Source organism: Diospyros lotus, chromosome 13 (genome assembly GCF_014633365.1).
Source record: "Diospyros lotus cultivar Yz01 chromosome 13, ASM1463336v1, whole genome shotgun sequence".
NCBI lineage: Eukaryota > Viridiplantae > Streptophyta > Magnoliopsida > Ericales > Ebenaceae > Diospyros > Diospyros lotus.
In genome coordinates, this window is record NC_068350.1 from 3,681,558 (window position 1) to 3,700,698 (window position 19,141).

General features: G+C 34.8%; 1 protein-coding gene across 2 annotated transcripts; it reads left to right on the top strand.

Annotated features, from left to right (window-relative positions):
• Positions 1–1,112: 1,112 nt before the first annotated feature.
• Positions 1,113–17,527, top strand: LOC127788690 (ethylene receptor). Of its 2 annotated transcripts, XM_052317263.1 has the most exons (8): positions 1,143–1,279; positions 3,164–3,218; positions 6,737–7,673; positions 10,060–10,428; positions 10,510–10,776; positions 10,881–11,008; positions 14,924–15,121; positions 16,877–17,527. In XM_052317263.1, exons 3-8 carry the CDS (start codon positions 6,768–6,770, stop codon positions 17,232–17,234), a joined length of 2,226 nt encoding a protein of 741 aa, XP_052173223.1. In that variant the 5' UTR covers positions 1,143–1,279; positions 3,164–3,218; positions 6,737–6,767; the 3' UTR covers positions 17,235–17,527. The 2 variants fall into 2 exon arrangements, with proteins under 2 accessions (XP_052173222.1, XP_052173223.1); XM_052317262.1 differs by lacking the exon at positions 3,164–3,218 and having other exon boundaries at positions 1,113–1,279.
• The last annotated feature ends 1,614 nt before the right edge of the window (positions 17,528–19,141 follow it).

Consider the following 19,141-nt stretch of genomic DNA (forward strand, 5'->3'; position numbering starts at 1 on the left):
TTATTATCGTAACATTAACGGGTTAATTATATCAATAATCATTTAACTTTGTATTCTGTTACTATTTGGTTATTGAACAAATAAATGTGACTTGATAGTTATTAATATTTTAAAACTGTTATTACTTAGTCGCTGAACTTTAAAATGTTACCTGTTAGTTATTAATATTTCAAAATCGTTTTTCATCCGTTAGTTACTAAACTTTAAGTTCACGAATGACAGATGACAAACAATTTTGAAATATTAATGATTAATAGGTAATATTTTAAAGTTCAGTGACTAAATAATAACAGATTTAAAATATCAATGACTAATGAATAACATTTTAAAATTCAGTAATTAAATAGTAACTGAGTGTAAAATTGAGTGATTATTAGTATAATTAACTTTAACATTAACATATATTTACTTAAAAATTATATTGTATCTTGAAGCATCTCCTATATATATATAAATATTTTGACTAGTTAAATATTTTTTTAAAAATATAAAGCGTTTATTATTAATTAATAAAATTATTTAAAATTATAGAAAAACAAAAAATAATAAATAAAAAGGATAAAAATGTCAATAATTAGACTTAGGCTTGTAAGTGTGTTCTGAGTAGTTTGACCGAAGTTCAGTCCTTAAAAATGGGAAAAGACGGGCACGTCAAAGTCGTAGTAAACTAAATGGTGGTGTTGGGCATGCGTGACTTTAACTGGGTGTTTGGTTGAGGATAAATTTTAAGATTTTTGAAAATGTTAGGGTGAAAATCTGTATTCTTATATTTGGTATAATTTTTTTATAAAAAGAATATTGAGAAATATGATTTTCGAGAATGATTTTTAAATAACTTTTCCACAAAAAATTTTTTATGGGGTTAGAAATCCAAATTTTTCATAAACTTGAGATTATTTTTAACAAATAAAAAGATTAAAACACCCCTTACCCTTTTATAACCCATACAAACATATTATATATATAATATATTTATATTAAATATACATATATGTATATATATTTATATATTATATATTAAATATAAAAATATATTATAATATATTTATATTATTTATTATAATATATTTTAATTAATTAATAGGGAAAATAGTAGCCACCGCCAGCGCCAGCCGACGGAAAGGGAAGCGGCGAGGAAAAAGGTGTTTGTTCTAACCCTTTTTATATCACCAACATCCAAAAATCTAATTCATGGCTAGTCGTTGATGTTCTTCAGATTTGGGGCCTATTTCCCGAGTTCCCACTCCCGATCAATCTCTCTTTCCCCCACAAAGCTCAGGTCAGTTCTCGTTTCCACTTCCAATTTCGATTCCGTCTGATGGCGCCAGCCGTCTGGTTTCATGAGGTTGTTCCAATTGGCAATTCTCTCTTTCTCTCTTGGTCGATTGCATTTCCGGCTTAATTCCGATTTACTTATGCGTGATTGAGTGAGGGGGATCGCTTGATTGGTTCGGTTCTGCCGCCGTTTTGTGCTATTTTTAGAATTCGATTGGTCAAGGGAAGGGAAATTAAGATTGTTCTGCTCGTGCGTTCTCAACGTGCAGTATAACTAGGAGAATTTCCCGTATAACTAAATATACAACACATCTGAAATACCATTATTTTGCATATGTGTTTTTACGGTTAATGTTAAATAAAAATTTTGGGTCTCTTGCAGCACACTAGTGCTAATTTGGATGGACTTTCTTACTGAATTATGGCGAAACGTTTAGTATTTTTAAAGATTCTTCTTAAAGTTTGTGTGGGAGTGCCAGAGGGGGAAGTAGAACGGAAACGCGTGGAAGAAGTTTCTCCAAAGACTTATTTCTTGTCTGTTGTGTACCTAGGGTTTAGCCCAGGATTGGATTGTAAATCCGAAAAAATCCGATGGGATTAGGACCAAGAATAGAATGATTGGAGGGGAAAGTTGGACAGAAATGGGAGAAGATAACAGATATAAATGAGGAGGAGAGTTGAAGATCAGAACACATAGGGAGAGAGAAATTATTAGAATGGGAGGAAGAAATCAGAGAGAATTTGAGAGAGGAAATAGGATTCAATTATCATTCAACATATCCATCTCAACCGTTTACAGTGGCCTTTTATAAGCATATTCGGCTCCTAACTGAATGTATAACAACATCCATGTGCTTCTAACCAATTGCTAAAATATCTCCTAAGAACTATTATAAGGCTATTACCATATTACCCTTCTATTTCTCCTAGAGTCATGACAATTCCCCCCTCCTTGAGAGAGTTCTTGTTCTCTAGAACTTGCAGCAATTAGGCCACTACTCTTATCCAATACTAACTTTTTCTGTTTATTTTATTCCCCTTTCTCTCTTTCTCCTCCTAAGCCTCTTCTTCTTTAGGTTTCCAAGATCCATCCCAGGCATAATTTGGCCCTTGATCAAGTTCAAGTTTGATGCACCCACCTCCTGTAATAGCTGTCCAATCACAATCGGTCTCCCCGTCCAATACAAGGAATGATGACGTACCTACATCCATAGCTGCCTTTACTGTATTCCCATTCAACCCATGGCCATGCTATGTTGCAAAAATATCAATATCCTGGAAATACAACGATGGAGAATTGTAGACTTGTCTTGGATACTCAGACCAAGGTTGTCTTTGAGCATTAGAATTAAGAGCTGCTGCAATTTCGATCTCAGCCAACGGTTCCTTAGTGACTGACGTATGGCCTCCATCTGGGCCTTCTTCCCTAATATGATTCACATCCCAATTATCTACTGAAACAATATCCCTGCCCGATTTATTAGATGCATGAAAGACATCTTCATAGTAGTTCTCACCTCCAATATGATGTATAGACTGATCATCACCTGAATCATCAGCTTCCTGCCTTTGTAGAATGTGGCCTACACAAATCTCCTTATCCAATCTCTCTTTATTTTCAGAATCTTGAGTTACCATTGACAAGTTCACTTTAGTTGTAGCGTCCACTTCCTTACTATTAACTGAATTTTCAGTTAGAACCTCCTGATTCCATGCGAATAATTCATCAACTCTGTTTTCTTTGTGTTTGTTGGAATTTCCCTCTACATGAACTTCTTTTTAAAAAATATCCAATGGTCCCTTTGCATCTGCTGCCTTATCAACCTGATCGTTATAGATTCCCTTTGGATAATGCATATCACCACTAATATCACCTTTGATGTTGCAGATCCTTCTTGATGCTTCTGCCTAATTCAAAATACTCCTTCTGCACATACTCGGAGGTAAGCAATGAGTCAGTTTCCCACCATCTTGACTTCTCCTTTGGCTGCTCCATTTTAAGGAATTCCTCTTGGTTAAAACTTTTGCGATAATCATTAAGGAATTTAGCGGGAAAGCTGTAGTGATACTTCTTAGTCAGTATCATCACAAACTCCTACATTGGCTCGTGTAGCATACGGTCGAATTTCTCACACGTTTCATGTATCACACTGCTTGTTTCCTTATGCCTTTGATTGAAATGATTATCAATTTTCTTTTCCCATGCCCCATGATTCTGGCCAAACTCCTCATGATTTCTGTTGAATCCCACTGGAAACGCAACATTCTTTTGTTGCAATTGAGGTTCCAATTGCATTGTGTGTGCACTGCTCCCCATGGCTGATTTCTCACGAATGGGACATCCCATTGAAAATGAAGCATTCTTCTGCTGCAATTGAGGCTTCCATGGCCTCATGTGCGCACTACTTGTCTTAGCAGAACTTTCACGGGTGGAACAAGCCACAGGCCAAGAAACTGGAGCTCTTTCCACCTTGCTTCGCCTCCCAAATTCAAATGTCTAAACCGAGCGCTGCTCTCTCGCTTGGAAATTAACGACGTGGGCAGGCAATAGCCTAAATGGATTGGAATTCACCTGGCCAGCTTTTCGACAAAGTCCGCCTCCCAAACTCCAAATCTTAGTGCTACGATAGCTTTCTATCACCCCAGGCATCATAATCAATTTTCAAAAATCAACCGTCTCCTATACTACTTCAAGTTGCTTCAGAATTTAAGACTCTACTTGAATTCGTCCAGATCCAATTCAATGGCCGAAGATTTAATTGACTCAGTTCAGCCTCCTACAAGTCACCTTGCTCTGATTTGTACTGAGTTGTCCGTCTGATCTGCGACTCTTGAAACAACTACTGCCACTCAATCAGCCTCCCTTGATCTGCAATTGATCGCTAATCATGACTGAAAGCAGCCGCAACTCAACAATTTCCAATCCCAAGCTGATCTTTGGAAATCACTACAATCGGTCACTACAGATCAACTATCCCTCAAGATCCGCTTCATTATGGATCAACGATCTTCAATCCCCAAAATGATCTGCTTCATTAGATCTGCTTTTTCCTTCAATGCGAGACCTCAAACAATTGGAGCAGGAGAAGTTGAAGGCCAGGGACTACTTTGTTGCAATCCTCAACGGAGTTGACTCAGATAGCGCCTCACGAATCACTTGCTGCACCCATTTTCGATACTTGCTTTCAAATTCTGAGCTTGATTCAGGAGATTGTTTTGTGAATTTTGATGGTTTTAGCTGGATTGATCTATCCCTAATTCCTTCAAGTTGACTCTCCTCAATTGCAATTCAGTGGTCATGGACCACCATCCCTTCTTTGCCTTCTAGTTGAACCAATAATCATCATCGAGGATCAGATCTATCACCATTGAGGACCACCGTCAAACCAAAGATTACTGTCGACTCTTCGTTGCCTCTCGTGGTCGAGGATCACCGACTTAGCCACCCAAACACAGTCACTCCAAAATCATCGACGAAGTTGGTCAGTTTCGCCTTCACCTGCCTTCCTCAGTTAGTCTCCTTACCAACTCAATCGGTTGATGCTCCTGATCGGGTTGGTGTTCAATTCGTTCACTCGAAATTCTGTCTCAGGCCGATGATCGCCTGAGTTCCAATCGAGGAACGATTGGCTCACCTCTGAGTTCACCTTCAAAATTCAAGCCGATTGTCAGACTTGCTTGCTCGCTCTTGTCTCACTCCACCACCACCTACTGCGCCTTGTAGTTACCTCTGCTTCACGCCTCAAAGATTTAAGTTCGAGAATTGCTTGCTCGTTCGAAATCTGCTAGTTAGAATTCCTAGTTGGACATCGTCAGAATGATAATCGGAATAGTCTAAGTCACGACCAAGAATCGTTGGAATTTCTTGACAGAGAGAACCATCAAGGAACGAACTGATCGGATACCAATTGTCGTGTACCTAGGGTTTAGCCTGGGATTGGATTGTAAATCGGAAGAATCCGATGGGATTAGGACCATGAACATAATGATTGGAGGGGGAAATTAGACAAAAATGGGGGAAAGATAACATATAGAAATGAGGGGGAGAGTTGAAGATCAGAACACAGAGAGAGAGAGAGAAATTATCAGAATAGGAGGAAGAAATTAGAGAGAATTTGAGAGAGGAAATAGAATTCAATTATCATTCAACATATCCATCCCAACCGTTTGCGATAGCCTTTTATAAATATATTTGGCGCTTAACTGAATGTATAACAACATCCATGTGCTTCTAACCAATTACTAAAATATCTTCTAACAACTATTATAAGCCTATTACCATATTGCCCTTGACATTATCTTGCTCAAATTGGGATAAAGTGGATGGAATGGAATTTGAAGAAATCTTTATTTTGTGTATCTAACATATATATATATATATTTTTGGTTTGCCTTAAATTAGGAGAGAATGGATGGAACAGAAATGGATAGAAAACTTTGTTTTTGTGTTTTAACACCATTAATCTTAATAATTCTATAAAACTTCAAGTTTACCCTTGATTTAACAAATTAAAGTATCTATTGCATTTGTTGCAACGACACACAAGACTACTTATGTTGTAAGAATTGTGAAGTTATGTTGGGATAATGCTTGACCACTCATCGTAGACTCATGGTCCTTGACATTCATATCTGTAACACCCTGGATTGTTGTAACAGACAAGGTGAACGAGCAAACAACAAACTATAGTTCTGTGACGCATTAGACAAGTAAAATACACGTGTGAAAGCTTAAATGAGGGTTATAAAGGTAAGAACCAGCTATATAGTTGACAGAACAGTATGGAAATACGGGAACTGCTTATGTCGTAGTTTTTTGAAATTTTTGCAAATTTTCAATTTTCTCTACAGTAAAAAAGAGGCTTTAGTTGTCATATATTTTTTTGTTTGCATTCTCAAACTTAAAATTCTCAATCTAGGTTTGTCTGATGTTCATGATTTTATCATAATCATCAAGAGCTTGATACATTTTCCTTAAAAGATCATCAATTTATATTGTAGTTTGTCTGGTTTTGCTATGCTTTTTTAATTATTGATGACAAATGAAAAATAGCTATTGCATTTGGTAACATTTTGCTGTTGGTTAATTGTGGTTCTATATTTTATAATTAAAAGTAATCTTTAATCTTAAACATAAAAAAATGTTAAAAGCATTTTTATATTAAAATAGTATTAACTACATAAGCACATTTGTTAATGCCCTTTCTAGTAATTTTATTGTTAAAAGTAATTTTTTCAATCACTGGCCACTGCCTGGGCATCTATAAGAGCACAAAAAGTGTTTCTCAAATGATCTGGTGAAATGCTAAACTATTTTTTCTTGAAATGGATTCTATAAAAGTGTTTTTCACTGAAGTGATTCTCATGATAGTAGAAATTTCAATGCCGAATGGGCACTTAATCTTATGGACTTTATAAGTATTTCCTCTCAATGATGGGTTTACTGCATGATCAATTGCAGGTATGTGAAGAGGTGGTCTACATAACTTACGATGGAGTCTTGTTACTGCATTGAGCCACAATTTCCAGCTGATGAACTATTGATGAACTACCAATATATTTCAGATTTCTTTATTGCCCTTGCTTACTTTTCCATCCCTCTGGAGCTCATCTACTTTGTAAAGAAATCTGCTGTTTTCCCATATAGATGGGTGCTTGTGCAGTTTGGTGCTTTCATTGTTCTATGTGGTGCAACACATCTCATTAACTTATGGACCTTTAATGCACATACGAGAACTGTTGCAATTGTCATGACCACTGCAAAGGCTTTGACTGCCCTGGTTTCATGTGTAACAGCTCTTATGCTAGTGCACATAATTCCTGATTTATTGAGTGTTAAAACCAGAGAATTATTTCTGAAAAACAAGGCTGCAGAACTTGATCGAGAAATGGGCCTAATTCGCACACAAGAAGAAACAGGCCGGCATGTTAGAATGCTTACTCACGAGATCAGAAGCACTCTTGATAGGCACACTATATTGAGAACTACTCTTGTTGAGTTGGGTAGAACATTGGCATTGGAAGAATGTGCCTTGTGGATGCCAACACGTACAGGACTAGAGCTTCAGCTTTCCTACACTCTTCGTCATCAGAGTCCCGTGGAATTCACTGTACCCACTCATCTTCCTGTAATCAACAAAGTTTTCAGTACCAACCATGCCGTGAAAATATCCCCAAATTCTCCAGTGGCCAGATTGCGGCCACTAGCAGGCAAATATATGCCTGGAGAGGTTGTTGCTGTGCGTGTACCACTTTTACATCTCTCTAATTTTCAAATCAATGACTGGCCAGAGCTCCCTTCAAAGTGTTATGCTCTGATGGTATTGATGCTTCCCTCCAATAGTGCAAGGCAATGGCACGCCCATGAGTTGGAGCTTGTTGAAGTAGTTGCCGATCAGGTCTGCATTTCTTCCCTGTTAGTGGTATCCTGCATGTTTCTTTGTATTGAAATATTTCTAATAGGAAACCTCTTTGTTCTTTTCATTTTGATTGTAACATTTAACATTGTTTATACTTTGACAGAAGTTGCTCTCTTGATGCAATTTCTTAGTGAGACTGATAATTTGCTTTTGCTGTAAATTGAATGGTCCGGACCATGATCCAGGAAACAGAAGAGGAAATAGCCTGTGTCTTCTTTTGGTTGTATAGTAAGAGGGAGAGGCTTAACAGATGTTATCATCTCCACCTGCTTTAGACACAAAGATACAGAAATGGGAGTACTTGACGAATAGGAGACTTTCTATACTGAAAATCAGCTGAGATGCTTCATGAATAGTTTTGAAAGAATGCAAATCAACAGAAGAGAGGAAAGCTAAATGGTTTGACAATAAATTTCAGTGAAATAATATTCCTAATCATTAGAAAAAAAATGCACTAGTCTTGGAGTTTGTTTAAACAATTAAGTTTTGGAGTTTGGAGGTTTATATTGACTGTTACCAAGGGAATATTTCCCATATACTAGAGACGGGTTGGGACAAAAACCAAAGCCTCCAAAAATCAGTATTCAAAAATACAATATAAATCTCAAAGTTGGTACAAAGCTGAGTGGTACTCAGAATCCACTTTACTGAGAGAAATGTACTTTTCATTCTAAAGGTCCTACATGACATTGAAAGAACTCCTCTTCGCATTCATCTCAAATAATCCACATGAGTAAATGAGGCACCAAAGCAAGGCTTTTTCTTCATTTTTAAGTGCTTTATTCCTCTATAAGATCCTTATGCCATAGGAAGACCTGAAACAGTGTCACCAACCATAGGGTAAGTGTGCTTCTTAAAATTCCACCAGCTGGGGTAGTTCCCTTCTGCAGGCCTCAGTCACGTGACATCACCACCTTAAGAATCACCAATCTCCCAAAGCTGTCTCACACTTTGATGACTCTAACAATCTCCATAGTTTCTCATTCCCATATGCATACTTCACAAGCCATTTGTCTAATAAAGCCTGGTTGAATATGTCTGAACTTTTAAATCTCCAAATGTCATCTTAGAGGAACAAAAATAGAATTTCAGTCACCACCATGATACTCAAGTTCATCTCTATAGCAATGGAGGGCAACTTATCCAATCTCTTTGCAACTGATGAAGTGATGGCGAAGACATGAAATAGGATGGAAGACTAGAAAGCATTTCTCTTCAATCTACAACCTCTTAGTAGATGTCATGTTTATTCAGCTAACAAATTTTCGAACCATTTAATAGAGTCCTGAACATGTTTAATCTTAGTTGATGAGACCAAAGGAATACAGGGTAAGACATCCACTGTACACCCTTAGTAGAAGCCAAGTCCTATAAAAGAAAATCTCCTCCACTGTGATAGAAGCTGAGTCGACACTTTTGCAATGTCCATGTTAAAGTGAATCACACAACTCAAGTGGGTTGGGGCCTCATGAAAGATAATTGTGCTGCATGTATAAGTAAATGGGACAGTTTCATAATTTTTACAAAAGTCCACCTCAAACTCTTCCAGAAGATCCTTTTGAACTGCCCCGTCCAATATGCTGCCCTAAAGATTTCACAACCAAGCTGAACAGAAAGGGGACACCAGCCTTTGAATATCAGAAAGAACCCAACTCAACATCCATTAATTGCAATGTGAGAAGAGAACAATAGATGCATTTGTGAGACAAGTGGATGAATTGGAGGAAGTTTGTAGCCAAGGAGGTAGAGGAAGATTAAAGAAAACTTTTTGGCAAACCGTTAAAGATGACATTGGATGTAATTGGCCTTATAGGAGATGACTATAGATAGAGATGGTTGGAGATCTATAAATCATGTAGTGATGCTAATTAGTGTGGTCAAGGCCTATGATTATTGTTGTATGAGCATCACACATAGATATTGATAAATGATATAGTCGTATATGCAATTATAATTATACCAAAAAACCACAAAAAATATTGAGAAAACAACTTTAAATCAACATGGTAACTGTCATTCAATCCATAATCTTTTCTACCCTAGATCTTTGCTTGCCCTTTGTACCACCACTATTTTTTTTTTCCCTCTTCTATATCTTGTCATCTCATTTTCCTTCATAAGCATTTCTTTGCCCCTTATAGCATCACTAATTTTATTTTTTCTTTTTATATTTTGTCAAATTGCACAAGCTGATTTGAGGATTTAGTGCTAGGAATAGGAAAAACAAATGTTTTACACGTTTTGGGTTTGTGGCCCTTGTACCTTTCAATTTTATGCAATTTATTTTGGTAGTTATGATTCTTTGGACTAAAATATTTGTGTAACAGTGCAGAGAATGCTTATATACTTTTCTTGATCGGTGTAGGTAGCAGTTGCTCTATCACATGCTGCAATCTTAGAAGAGTCAATGAAGGCTCGAGATCTTCTCATAGTGCAAAATGTTGATCTTGATCGGGCAAGGAGAGAAGCGGAAACTGCTATTCGTGCACGGAATGATTTCTTGGCTGTTATGAACCATGAGATGCGGACACCCATGCATGCCATTATTGCACTTTCTTCATTGCTACAGGAAACTATTCTGACGCCTGAGCAACGTCTTATGGTTGAAACAATCTTGAAAAGCAGTAACCTTTTAGCTACACTTATAAATGATGTGTTAGATCTTTCAAGGCTTGAGGATGGCAGCTTTCAACTAGACAGACGAACTTTTAAGCTTCATGCTCTCTTTAGGGAGGTTGGAATTGCCATTCCTTCCTGTTGCTGTTATAATTTTTTTGATGAAATTAGTAGGTTTTATGAATGTTTCTTCTTTCAGGTACTTAATTTGATCAAACCTATTGTGTCTGTCAAGAAATTGTCCATCTCATTAAATTTGGAACCAGATTTGCCAGAGTATGCTGTTGGTGATGATAAAAGGCTTATGCAAATTATTTTAAATATTGTCGGCAATGCTGTGAAGTTCTCAAAGGAGGGCAGCATCTCAATTATGGCTTTCATTGCGAAGCTATATTCTTTACAAGATCCTCGAGCTCCAGACTTCTTTCCTGTGCCAAGTGATGGCCACTTTTATTTGCATGTACAGGTGGTGTTTCTTTTTTTTCTTCTTCTACTTTTTTTTTTTTTTATTAATTCTCAATTTTCAGTCCCTAGTGATTGTTTACATTGGTAAATTTTCCTTTGGTTCAGGTAAGAGATTCAGGATCAGGGATAAACCCCCTGGATCTTCCCAAGTTGTTCACCAAGTTTAGAAACTGTCAATCACCAGAAGCTAGAAATTCTGGTGGTTGTGGACTCGGGCTTGCAATTTGCAAGAGGTATTTTATACTTGTGTTGTTTTGTGAGCTTTAAATTCATTCTTATTGGCTCGGAACAATTGTTCATAAAGAAGGGGAGATTATAGAGGTTGTTACTCCCTTTAAAACTAAACGAGAAGTTATATTAGATGTTTATAAGACTTTTTTTGTTGCATGGCTCAGAATGTTAGACTGTTAGGCACCAACATGCCCAAAATGAGCATAGATGAAATGGGAATGTTATGGTGGATGTGCAACCATACAAGACCAAGTAGGAAATAAGATCAAATGTAATGAGGCTAGAGTGGTGCCTACTAAAAGAAAGATGAGGGAGTTATGACTGAGATAGTTTGTAGCAAAAGAGGGAGAGGAAGACCAAAGAAAACTTGGTGGGAAGCCCCAAACCATAACATAGGATATAATGGCCTTACAATGGATAAGGTCATGAACAAATATGGTTGCAGGTCTAGGATTCGTGTAACCAACCCCACATAATGGTCTTAGGGCTTGTAATTCTTGGGGGTGGTGTTTTTGGCTGTGCACATGGATGGACCTGGAATTTAAAATGGACGGAGAGTGGGGACAAGGGCCACACCCAAAGCTGAATGTTCACTGGTAGTAATAATTACTTCCATGAGTCTTGTGTCCCTATTGTAAATAGACTTCAATATCTTCTAGTAGGGGAAAATTGAGCAGACGAAAATGTATGTCATTGTTGTTTTCCTTATAACGACCCCACCTAGTGGGATTAAAGCTTGTGATTGTTGTTGTTATATTGTTTTCTTTCGATCAGATCTGTTTTAGAACTAAATCTTGACTTCTCTTTTTCCAAAACTTAAATTCAATCTATCACACACACACAAAATCTCTTTTTGGTCACCAAACCTCAAGGGTGTCTGTTGTAATTTATCCTTAAAAATAATTATGTTTCATATCATCATCAATTGCACTATAGAACAAATTTACTCATTTTAGTACGTATTTTGATATATCTGTAATGTTTCTATTAATATATTTAATTTTTCATATTTTAATAATATGAAAAAGTGATATGTCATTTTTTCTTTTTAATAAATATTAAAGGATTTATTACAATTTTTTCATTTATTGAAAATTCTCTAAAGAAAATAGATACATGACGCCGTACCAACATGATATACAACTGAGAAGTTGACCAAAATTTGTTAATCTTATCTTAAGCATAAATCTTTTTTAAATATATATCATTCACACTCTCTTCATTCATAAATATTTATTTAGTTGACTTCTAATAATTGTTAAAGATAAAAATCTGAATTAAAAGTTATTACGGAATAATGGATCAGATCATCAATTTGCAACAATTTATTCTTTGTCATCATTAATTATGCTGTGATATTTTTTTATTCTGAAAATTTTCAGATGGTTGATGCATACATATTCTACTTTCAATGTAGATGTCAAACTGCAGACATAATTTTAAATAATTATTTTTTTAACCTCAGGGTTCCTTCTCTATTTGATATGTATAGTAATTAAGGGAGAGTTCGTACTTATTTTTCTTAAATTTAGTAAAATAAATTAAACAATAAACCCTAATATATATTGAACAAAAAAATTATTATAAGATTTTGATATTATTTTATTGAAATGTATTAATATTTACAAATTTAATGCTAAATCAATATGCTTTATGCATTCTCCATGTGCACACTTTTTTTTTTTTTACCTCATTTGCCAAATGTGCGGAAAATGATTGTGATCCTAGTTATTCACAGCATGAGCTGCCTTTTTTTGGAATCAAATGTTTGAAAATTTGAAGTATATATTTAGAATATATCCACATGATGGTCTTGGCATGTAATGAATGGTTTATTGTTGTTTTATTATGTTTACAGAACACGCCTTAGTTTTTATTTTAATTTTTCATGCAGTGGTGTTATGATGAGCATAATAGCCATGCTTGTCAGGCCAATGCAAATGTAAAAAGTTAGCATGATGCTTAGGCCTTGCCTGGAAGCATTCCTCAAAACTAGAATAGAAGACCAAGGAATACGTGTTTACATATCTGTGTTCAATTAAGTTGAAGACAAAAAAGCAAATGTAACTGAGCAAAACAAAAGTAAATTCAGGAAGAGTTGATGACCTACTTGCTAATAAATTAGTATAATTATGTAATGAATTTTTTGAAAATTTAATTAAAAGTTCAGTAAACAACAAAAAGAAAAACTGTTAGCATGATTTTGGCAGTCTTTAGTTTGTTAAAAGTTGTATATGATGATTTGGGAAAGGGTGTAGATGATTTTTTTTTTTTTTAATTTTTTTATGATTTCTATCAAGGAGCTGTTAGTTTTCTGAGCAAGTCTGCCTTTATGTTGTGGGAGAAGTCAATCAAGGTATTATGTAGTACGGGCTCTGTTCTGAATTATCTGATGCTACGAATAACAAGGATGCGGAAATTTAACTTATTACAGTTCTAAATGGATGATGAGTCTAAATTTCAAGTTCATTGTTGCAACTTAAAATTAAGGATGACCTTTTTACTTGACTGAATGGCTGTACGACAAATCCAGTCCATTTGAGGTGAGTATGGACCTTAAATTTTGCCCAACAGGGGCATATACGGATGGAGAAAAAAAAAAAACTTGCATGGGTTTGAGTAGGGGACAGGTACAGGGCCCTCAATCCATATGGCGATCCCCAACATGCATTTATTGATCTATATACATAAATGTATACAATATTTTGCTTAACACGATGTTGATGCATTGAGCGTACACGGTACCTAAGCCAAGGTTAGTTGTTGACTATTGGTTAGGGCTGCAATGACTCTTGCTGTGCAACATGCTGCTAGGATCTAACTTAGTCAAATAAAAAATTAACATCCAACAACTACTTTAACTTAGAAACCCCAACTTCAATTTTGATTGAGTATTTGAGATAAAAAATGAATACATCATTTTCTTAATTTAAATTGAAAGGGTATGAGTATCCGATGGATATCCATTACCCAATAAAAACAGGGACATGGAACAAATTATATCACTCAAACCATATGGGTATGGGTACAAAATATTAGTGATGCGCGCGCGGGGGGGGGGGGGGGGGGGGGGGTATGGGTATCGGGTACAGGTATTAGGGAGTGGGTAGGGGTATGGCTACGGGACAACATGCACTTGGTCCATTGCCCTTCTTACTTAAAATAATGTTTTGGAGTTAGTGTTTTCAAATTTGCTTTAGTCTGTTTCAATTTTCTTACACAGTCTTCTACTATTTATATTTATTTATTAAATGTTATCTTCTATTTCTATTCATTTATTTTGCATATGATCGTTTGAAGAGATCCTATCGGTTAAACTGGAAAAAGTCCATAATGTTTTGATTTTATTATATTTTCCTTACAATGCTAATATATCTTGGGTTGATGATATTCACTCCTGAAAATTCTTGTATGCAGATTAAATTGCCAAAATTGCATTCAACATAATTGACTATCTGCACATCGCACAGGTGTATAACTAGTTCTTACCTAATTTAAGCTGCCAAATTTCACAGGACATACCTAATTTAAGCTGCCAAATTGCTCCATTTTGACGACAAAGATGATCATTATTGGCCTTTCTGGTCCTTTATTTTGGATTTTGTTTTTCCTGTTCTCATGTGTTACTTTGGTCATATCTATATATTTTTTGTATTGATGTGTATATAAATTCTATAGATCAAAGAATGACTGATGTGGCATAACTGATCACCTATTAATGAGAGTTGTGGCTAGAAATTGCTTTGATATGATATTATGATTGACTTAAAAGTTTTGTTGAAGGCACCTTATAATTTCCATGCTTTTATTGTAAACCAATGGATCTGTTTGCTGTGCAGCCAGTCTTAGTTAGCCAGTGGCTTGTTGGGTCATTAGACATGCAGTTTGGTTTTTAACCTTTTCTGTAATGGAATCAGGTTCGTAAATCTTATGGAGGGGCATATTTGGATTGAAAGTGAAGGTCTAGGCAAGGGATGTACTGCTAATTTTATTGTGAAACTAGGGATCCCAGAGCAGCCAAATGACTCTAGGCTCCCTCTTGTACCAAAGGTGCCAGCAAATCATGGACCATCAAGTTTTCCTGGACTCAAAGTTCTCATCGTGGATGATAATGGGTTAGTCACGGATGCTTCTTTCCATTTTAATTCCTGCTTGGTGCTGCTTCTGTCATTCTATTGTTTTTTTTTTTCTTGTGGACAATGACGAAATAAAGTTTACTATATGGAAAAATAACACACATTTCAAGTTAATTAAGTAGGTGAAAACCTTGAATTTTGTTGGGAGTTAATAGTTTGTGGTGTGAGATGAGAAAATGAGTAAAGAAGAACTGAGATTAAGAATTGGTGGCACCCAATGAGAAAGTGAGGAAACAACAGTAATTTTTTTCTCTCTTTTTTTAACCCTACTCCCAATTTCTCACTGTATTCCTAGTATATTTTATGCAACTTAAGGACCACATTTTTTTAGAACTTCCACTTATGAGTTTGCTCCCTGAAGACTAAGTTACTAATTATTACATATTTATAAAGAAATCCAAATAATTTGTATGATGATAATATGAGGGAAATTCATCTGAGTTGGAATATTCCTGTACAATGTCAACAAATTCATACACCTTTCAAGAAAGATTTGATACAACTTAAAGGTTCAAAAAGATTGGCAAATGCTAAAAGCATGTTGAGCTTGTTAGAGAGAGGATGCAGTTAATAAAATTGCAACAGCAATCACTGAACTATAGTTCTATTGGAATCTGGTAGTTGCTTCCTCCCAATAGGGGAGAAAGTTCTTGTGCTAAAACAGATCCTAGCTTTTTAAATATAGTTGCTATTATATTTGTGTTGTTGAGGTTGAGATAAATCAGGCTGCATCTTACTTGTACATGGTGATGGTATCAGTCTTTAGAAGTGGTGAATGCAATTACCCGTTTTGCCCCTTGTTTGAAAATGGCAAAATTAGAAAATAGCTGCAGTGTTTGCTCCAAGGATGGCAAAAATAGAAATACACTCTGCTACGTATTTTATAACCTTATAGATTTGCCTTCTTGTGTGTATGGATATACACTCGTTCTGACTTGTGTACCCAAACCTTGAGTGACTTAATATCTTATATAAATATGCTTGGTGTAGGCATCGCCAGATGAGTTAAGATATGTTGGTTGTTTTCTAAACCAGTAGCTTGGTTAATCTGTTTCATGTGTGCTTGGCGTGGGCAATGCCAGATGGGTCAGGGTATTCACCGACAGTTTGAACCTAATTTGGAGACTCAGAGCTCCTGATCGACCATAATTCTGGCTGCTCAAACCTAAGCATATTTTGAGGCTTACATTTGGTAAAAATATATATTTTCCTTCTATTTGTAATCAAGACAACTGAAATCATCAAAATCTGGAGGGATTCTCGCACGGAGTCACTTGTCCGTGTCTGACTTGGCCTTAGCTATCAATTGGAAAATCATATTATGTATCTTAAAAAAAACTGATACTATGTTCTTTTATTTTGGCATTATGAAGAACTTGTCTCTGTTATCATCACATTGATAGGTACAATGGCTGAGATTAAATGACTGATACTAAATAATTGTAATATAGATCTCCGCCTAGTCTAATATTATTATTATCTCCTTTAAAGTTTAGCATCCAGTCTTCTCTAAATGATGAAGAAAGCAGGAACTTTACCGCATATTATTGCATTTTTTTGTTATTGATACCTTTTCTCTCTTTAGTTGTGTGTTTGTTGATATTATAGGTGATATTGATGGTTGTATTTAAAGGCTTGAGCTGTAAGGATCACCAATAAAACCTGAACTGTTAAATCAATATGGTATTGTTACGTAATTGCATTTAAGCTCATTAACTCACAAATTGATGGCAGGGTGAGTAGGATGGTGACGAAGGGACTTCTTCTTCACCTTAGATGCAATGTAACCGCCGTCAGCACGGGTGATGAATGTTTACGTGCTATCTCTAATGAACACAAGGTGGTGTTTATGGACGTGCCCTTGCCTGGTTTAGATGGCTATGAAGTTGCTCTTCGGATACGTGAAAGATTTACAAAACGTCATGAAAGGCCATTAGTGGTAGCACTCACAGGAAACACTGACAGGGTAACAAAGGAGAATTGCATGAGGGTTGGCATGGATGGAGTCGTACTGAAACCGGTTTCGGTTGATAAAATGAGGGTGGTTCTATCAGAGCTCTTAGAACATGGTGTTCTATTTGAATACCAGTAGGTATTAGGTAAAGAATTGCTCAAGCCTGAACGGAAATCAACTTCTAACTAACTTATGGGCAGTTGTGAAGCTTCTTGTACATAAACAGGGCATTGCAGCAATGTTGTGGTGTTGGCTGATTTGTGAACATATTATCTTTCTTGTACAAACTTCTACTGCAACTCAAGATATACAACAGATGTTAACAAAACACTCCTCCAAATCCAACTCTGAACTGTCTCATGGTAACCTCGTTACGTTGCTTTTCATATTGTTTTCTTGTAGCTTGAATTATTTGATTCATTGCTTAGTTCTCTTTGTTTTCTACCCACAAATCCTACTCCTTTATAAGATGGGAAAGTGTATTTAAACTGCCTCGTTTACTTCTTCTCAAATCTTTTATCGACAAATTTATACATAAATGTTTATATGTTCAATTGGCACGGTTTATCTAATCTACATCTAAAACATAGTGAGGCATGAATTTTTATTATTGAAAAAATAAAAATAATGGACTAGTAGAACTGGGTTGATTAGTAATCCACAGCATTTTTGAACTCATAAGCTTTGAAATTTTATTAATTAATATACCATTATCGGTTCATGGAATGAACTGTAATTATATGAAAAGAATAAATGAATAGTTCAATAATGATGGTAGTTTAGCTAATAATGTAGGTATTAACCCAAAGGTAACATATCTAACCAGCATTGTAATTACTAGACTACTATTAACACTTATTACTTATTTGAAATTATTTCCTAAAACACTATCAAGGTATCTATATCCATGTAAAATCGTCCATTAAATGAGCACTTTCTTTAAAAGAGATCGCTAATGTTTTCGAACGATTAATTTTACTAATTCTTAAAAAGAAAATGTTCCATCACTGATATGTATTCTAAAAAAAATCAAATCCTTACTTATATTTATATTTTTTACACAATTTTTTTATGTCTATTCACGATATTCATACCTAGTCATTTTCTTGTCGATTTTTTAAATGTCTTTTACAAAATAAAGTAAAAGAAAATTTCTTTTTATATATTGTTTACTCTTTCTTATCATATATAAGAAATATGATCATGTTGGAATAAAATGGTTCAAACTTTACTTTTTCATGAATATGGAAATCCATCTATTAGATTTAAATATAGTGAATAATTATCATTTTCTAAATACGAAAAGCTACCCCCAAAGAGCAAATAATATAATCAATTTTTTTTTAAGTAGAATACTTGGGCCAAAATTGGTGTACATTAGAGTGATGGTTTAGGAATTAATCCCACAATAAATGCATGTTGTTAAATAAAGTGTACTTATTATAATTTATTTTTAATTTAAAAATATTTATATTAATTAATAATAAATGTACCATTCTTTTGTAAACATCTTATCAATCATAAGCCTTATCAAATAATATTAGTTTTGAAAAATAAAATAAACAAATAATAAAAGGATAAGAGATATGAATGCGTTTTTAAATTTTAAACAATCTTGTCAATTGGTAATAAATAAATTATATTTCAAAATGTGTTTGTCAGCTAATATAAATATTTAAAAATAAAAATATGAAAAATAAATACATCTTATCTAAAAATAAAATATATTTACATCTTCTTAATCACAATAATTAACTTACTAATAAATAGTTAAATCACCTAATTATGAAATAAATGAGAGCCCAATACAATTATCTTAATAAATAAGTAATATTACTTGTACATTCAAGTTAACATTTATATTAATACTCAGTATTTATCAATTAAGATCTATTCAAAAAAATGAAATATAAAAAATATTATGAATAAAAGTATTTTTTTATTATGTTTATTAAATTTATCTAAACAAATTATGTGACTTCTTATTTTAGAATTTTTAGATAAATTTATCACTTTTCTCTTTTAGATAAGTTATTTTAGATCTT

Bases quoted from the DNA above. Each gene is read 5' to 3' on its own strand.
- LOC127788690 (XM_052317262.1), top strand. From the start codon at position 6,768: ATGGAGTCTTGTTACTGCATTGAGCCACAATTTCCAGCTGATGAACTA. The intron at 10,777-10,880 runs GTGGTGTTTCTT...CCTTTGGTTCAG, and splicing joins ACTTTTATTTGCATGTACAG to GTAAGAGATTCAGGATCAGG. The intron at 15,122-16,876 runs GTTAGTCACGGA...AATTGATGGCAG, and splicing joins CTCATCGTGGATGATAATGG to GGTGAGTAGGATGGTGACGA.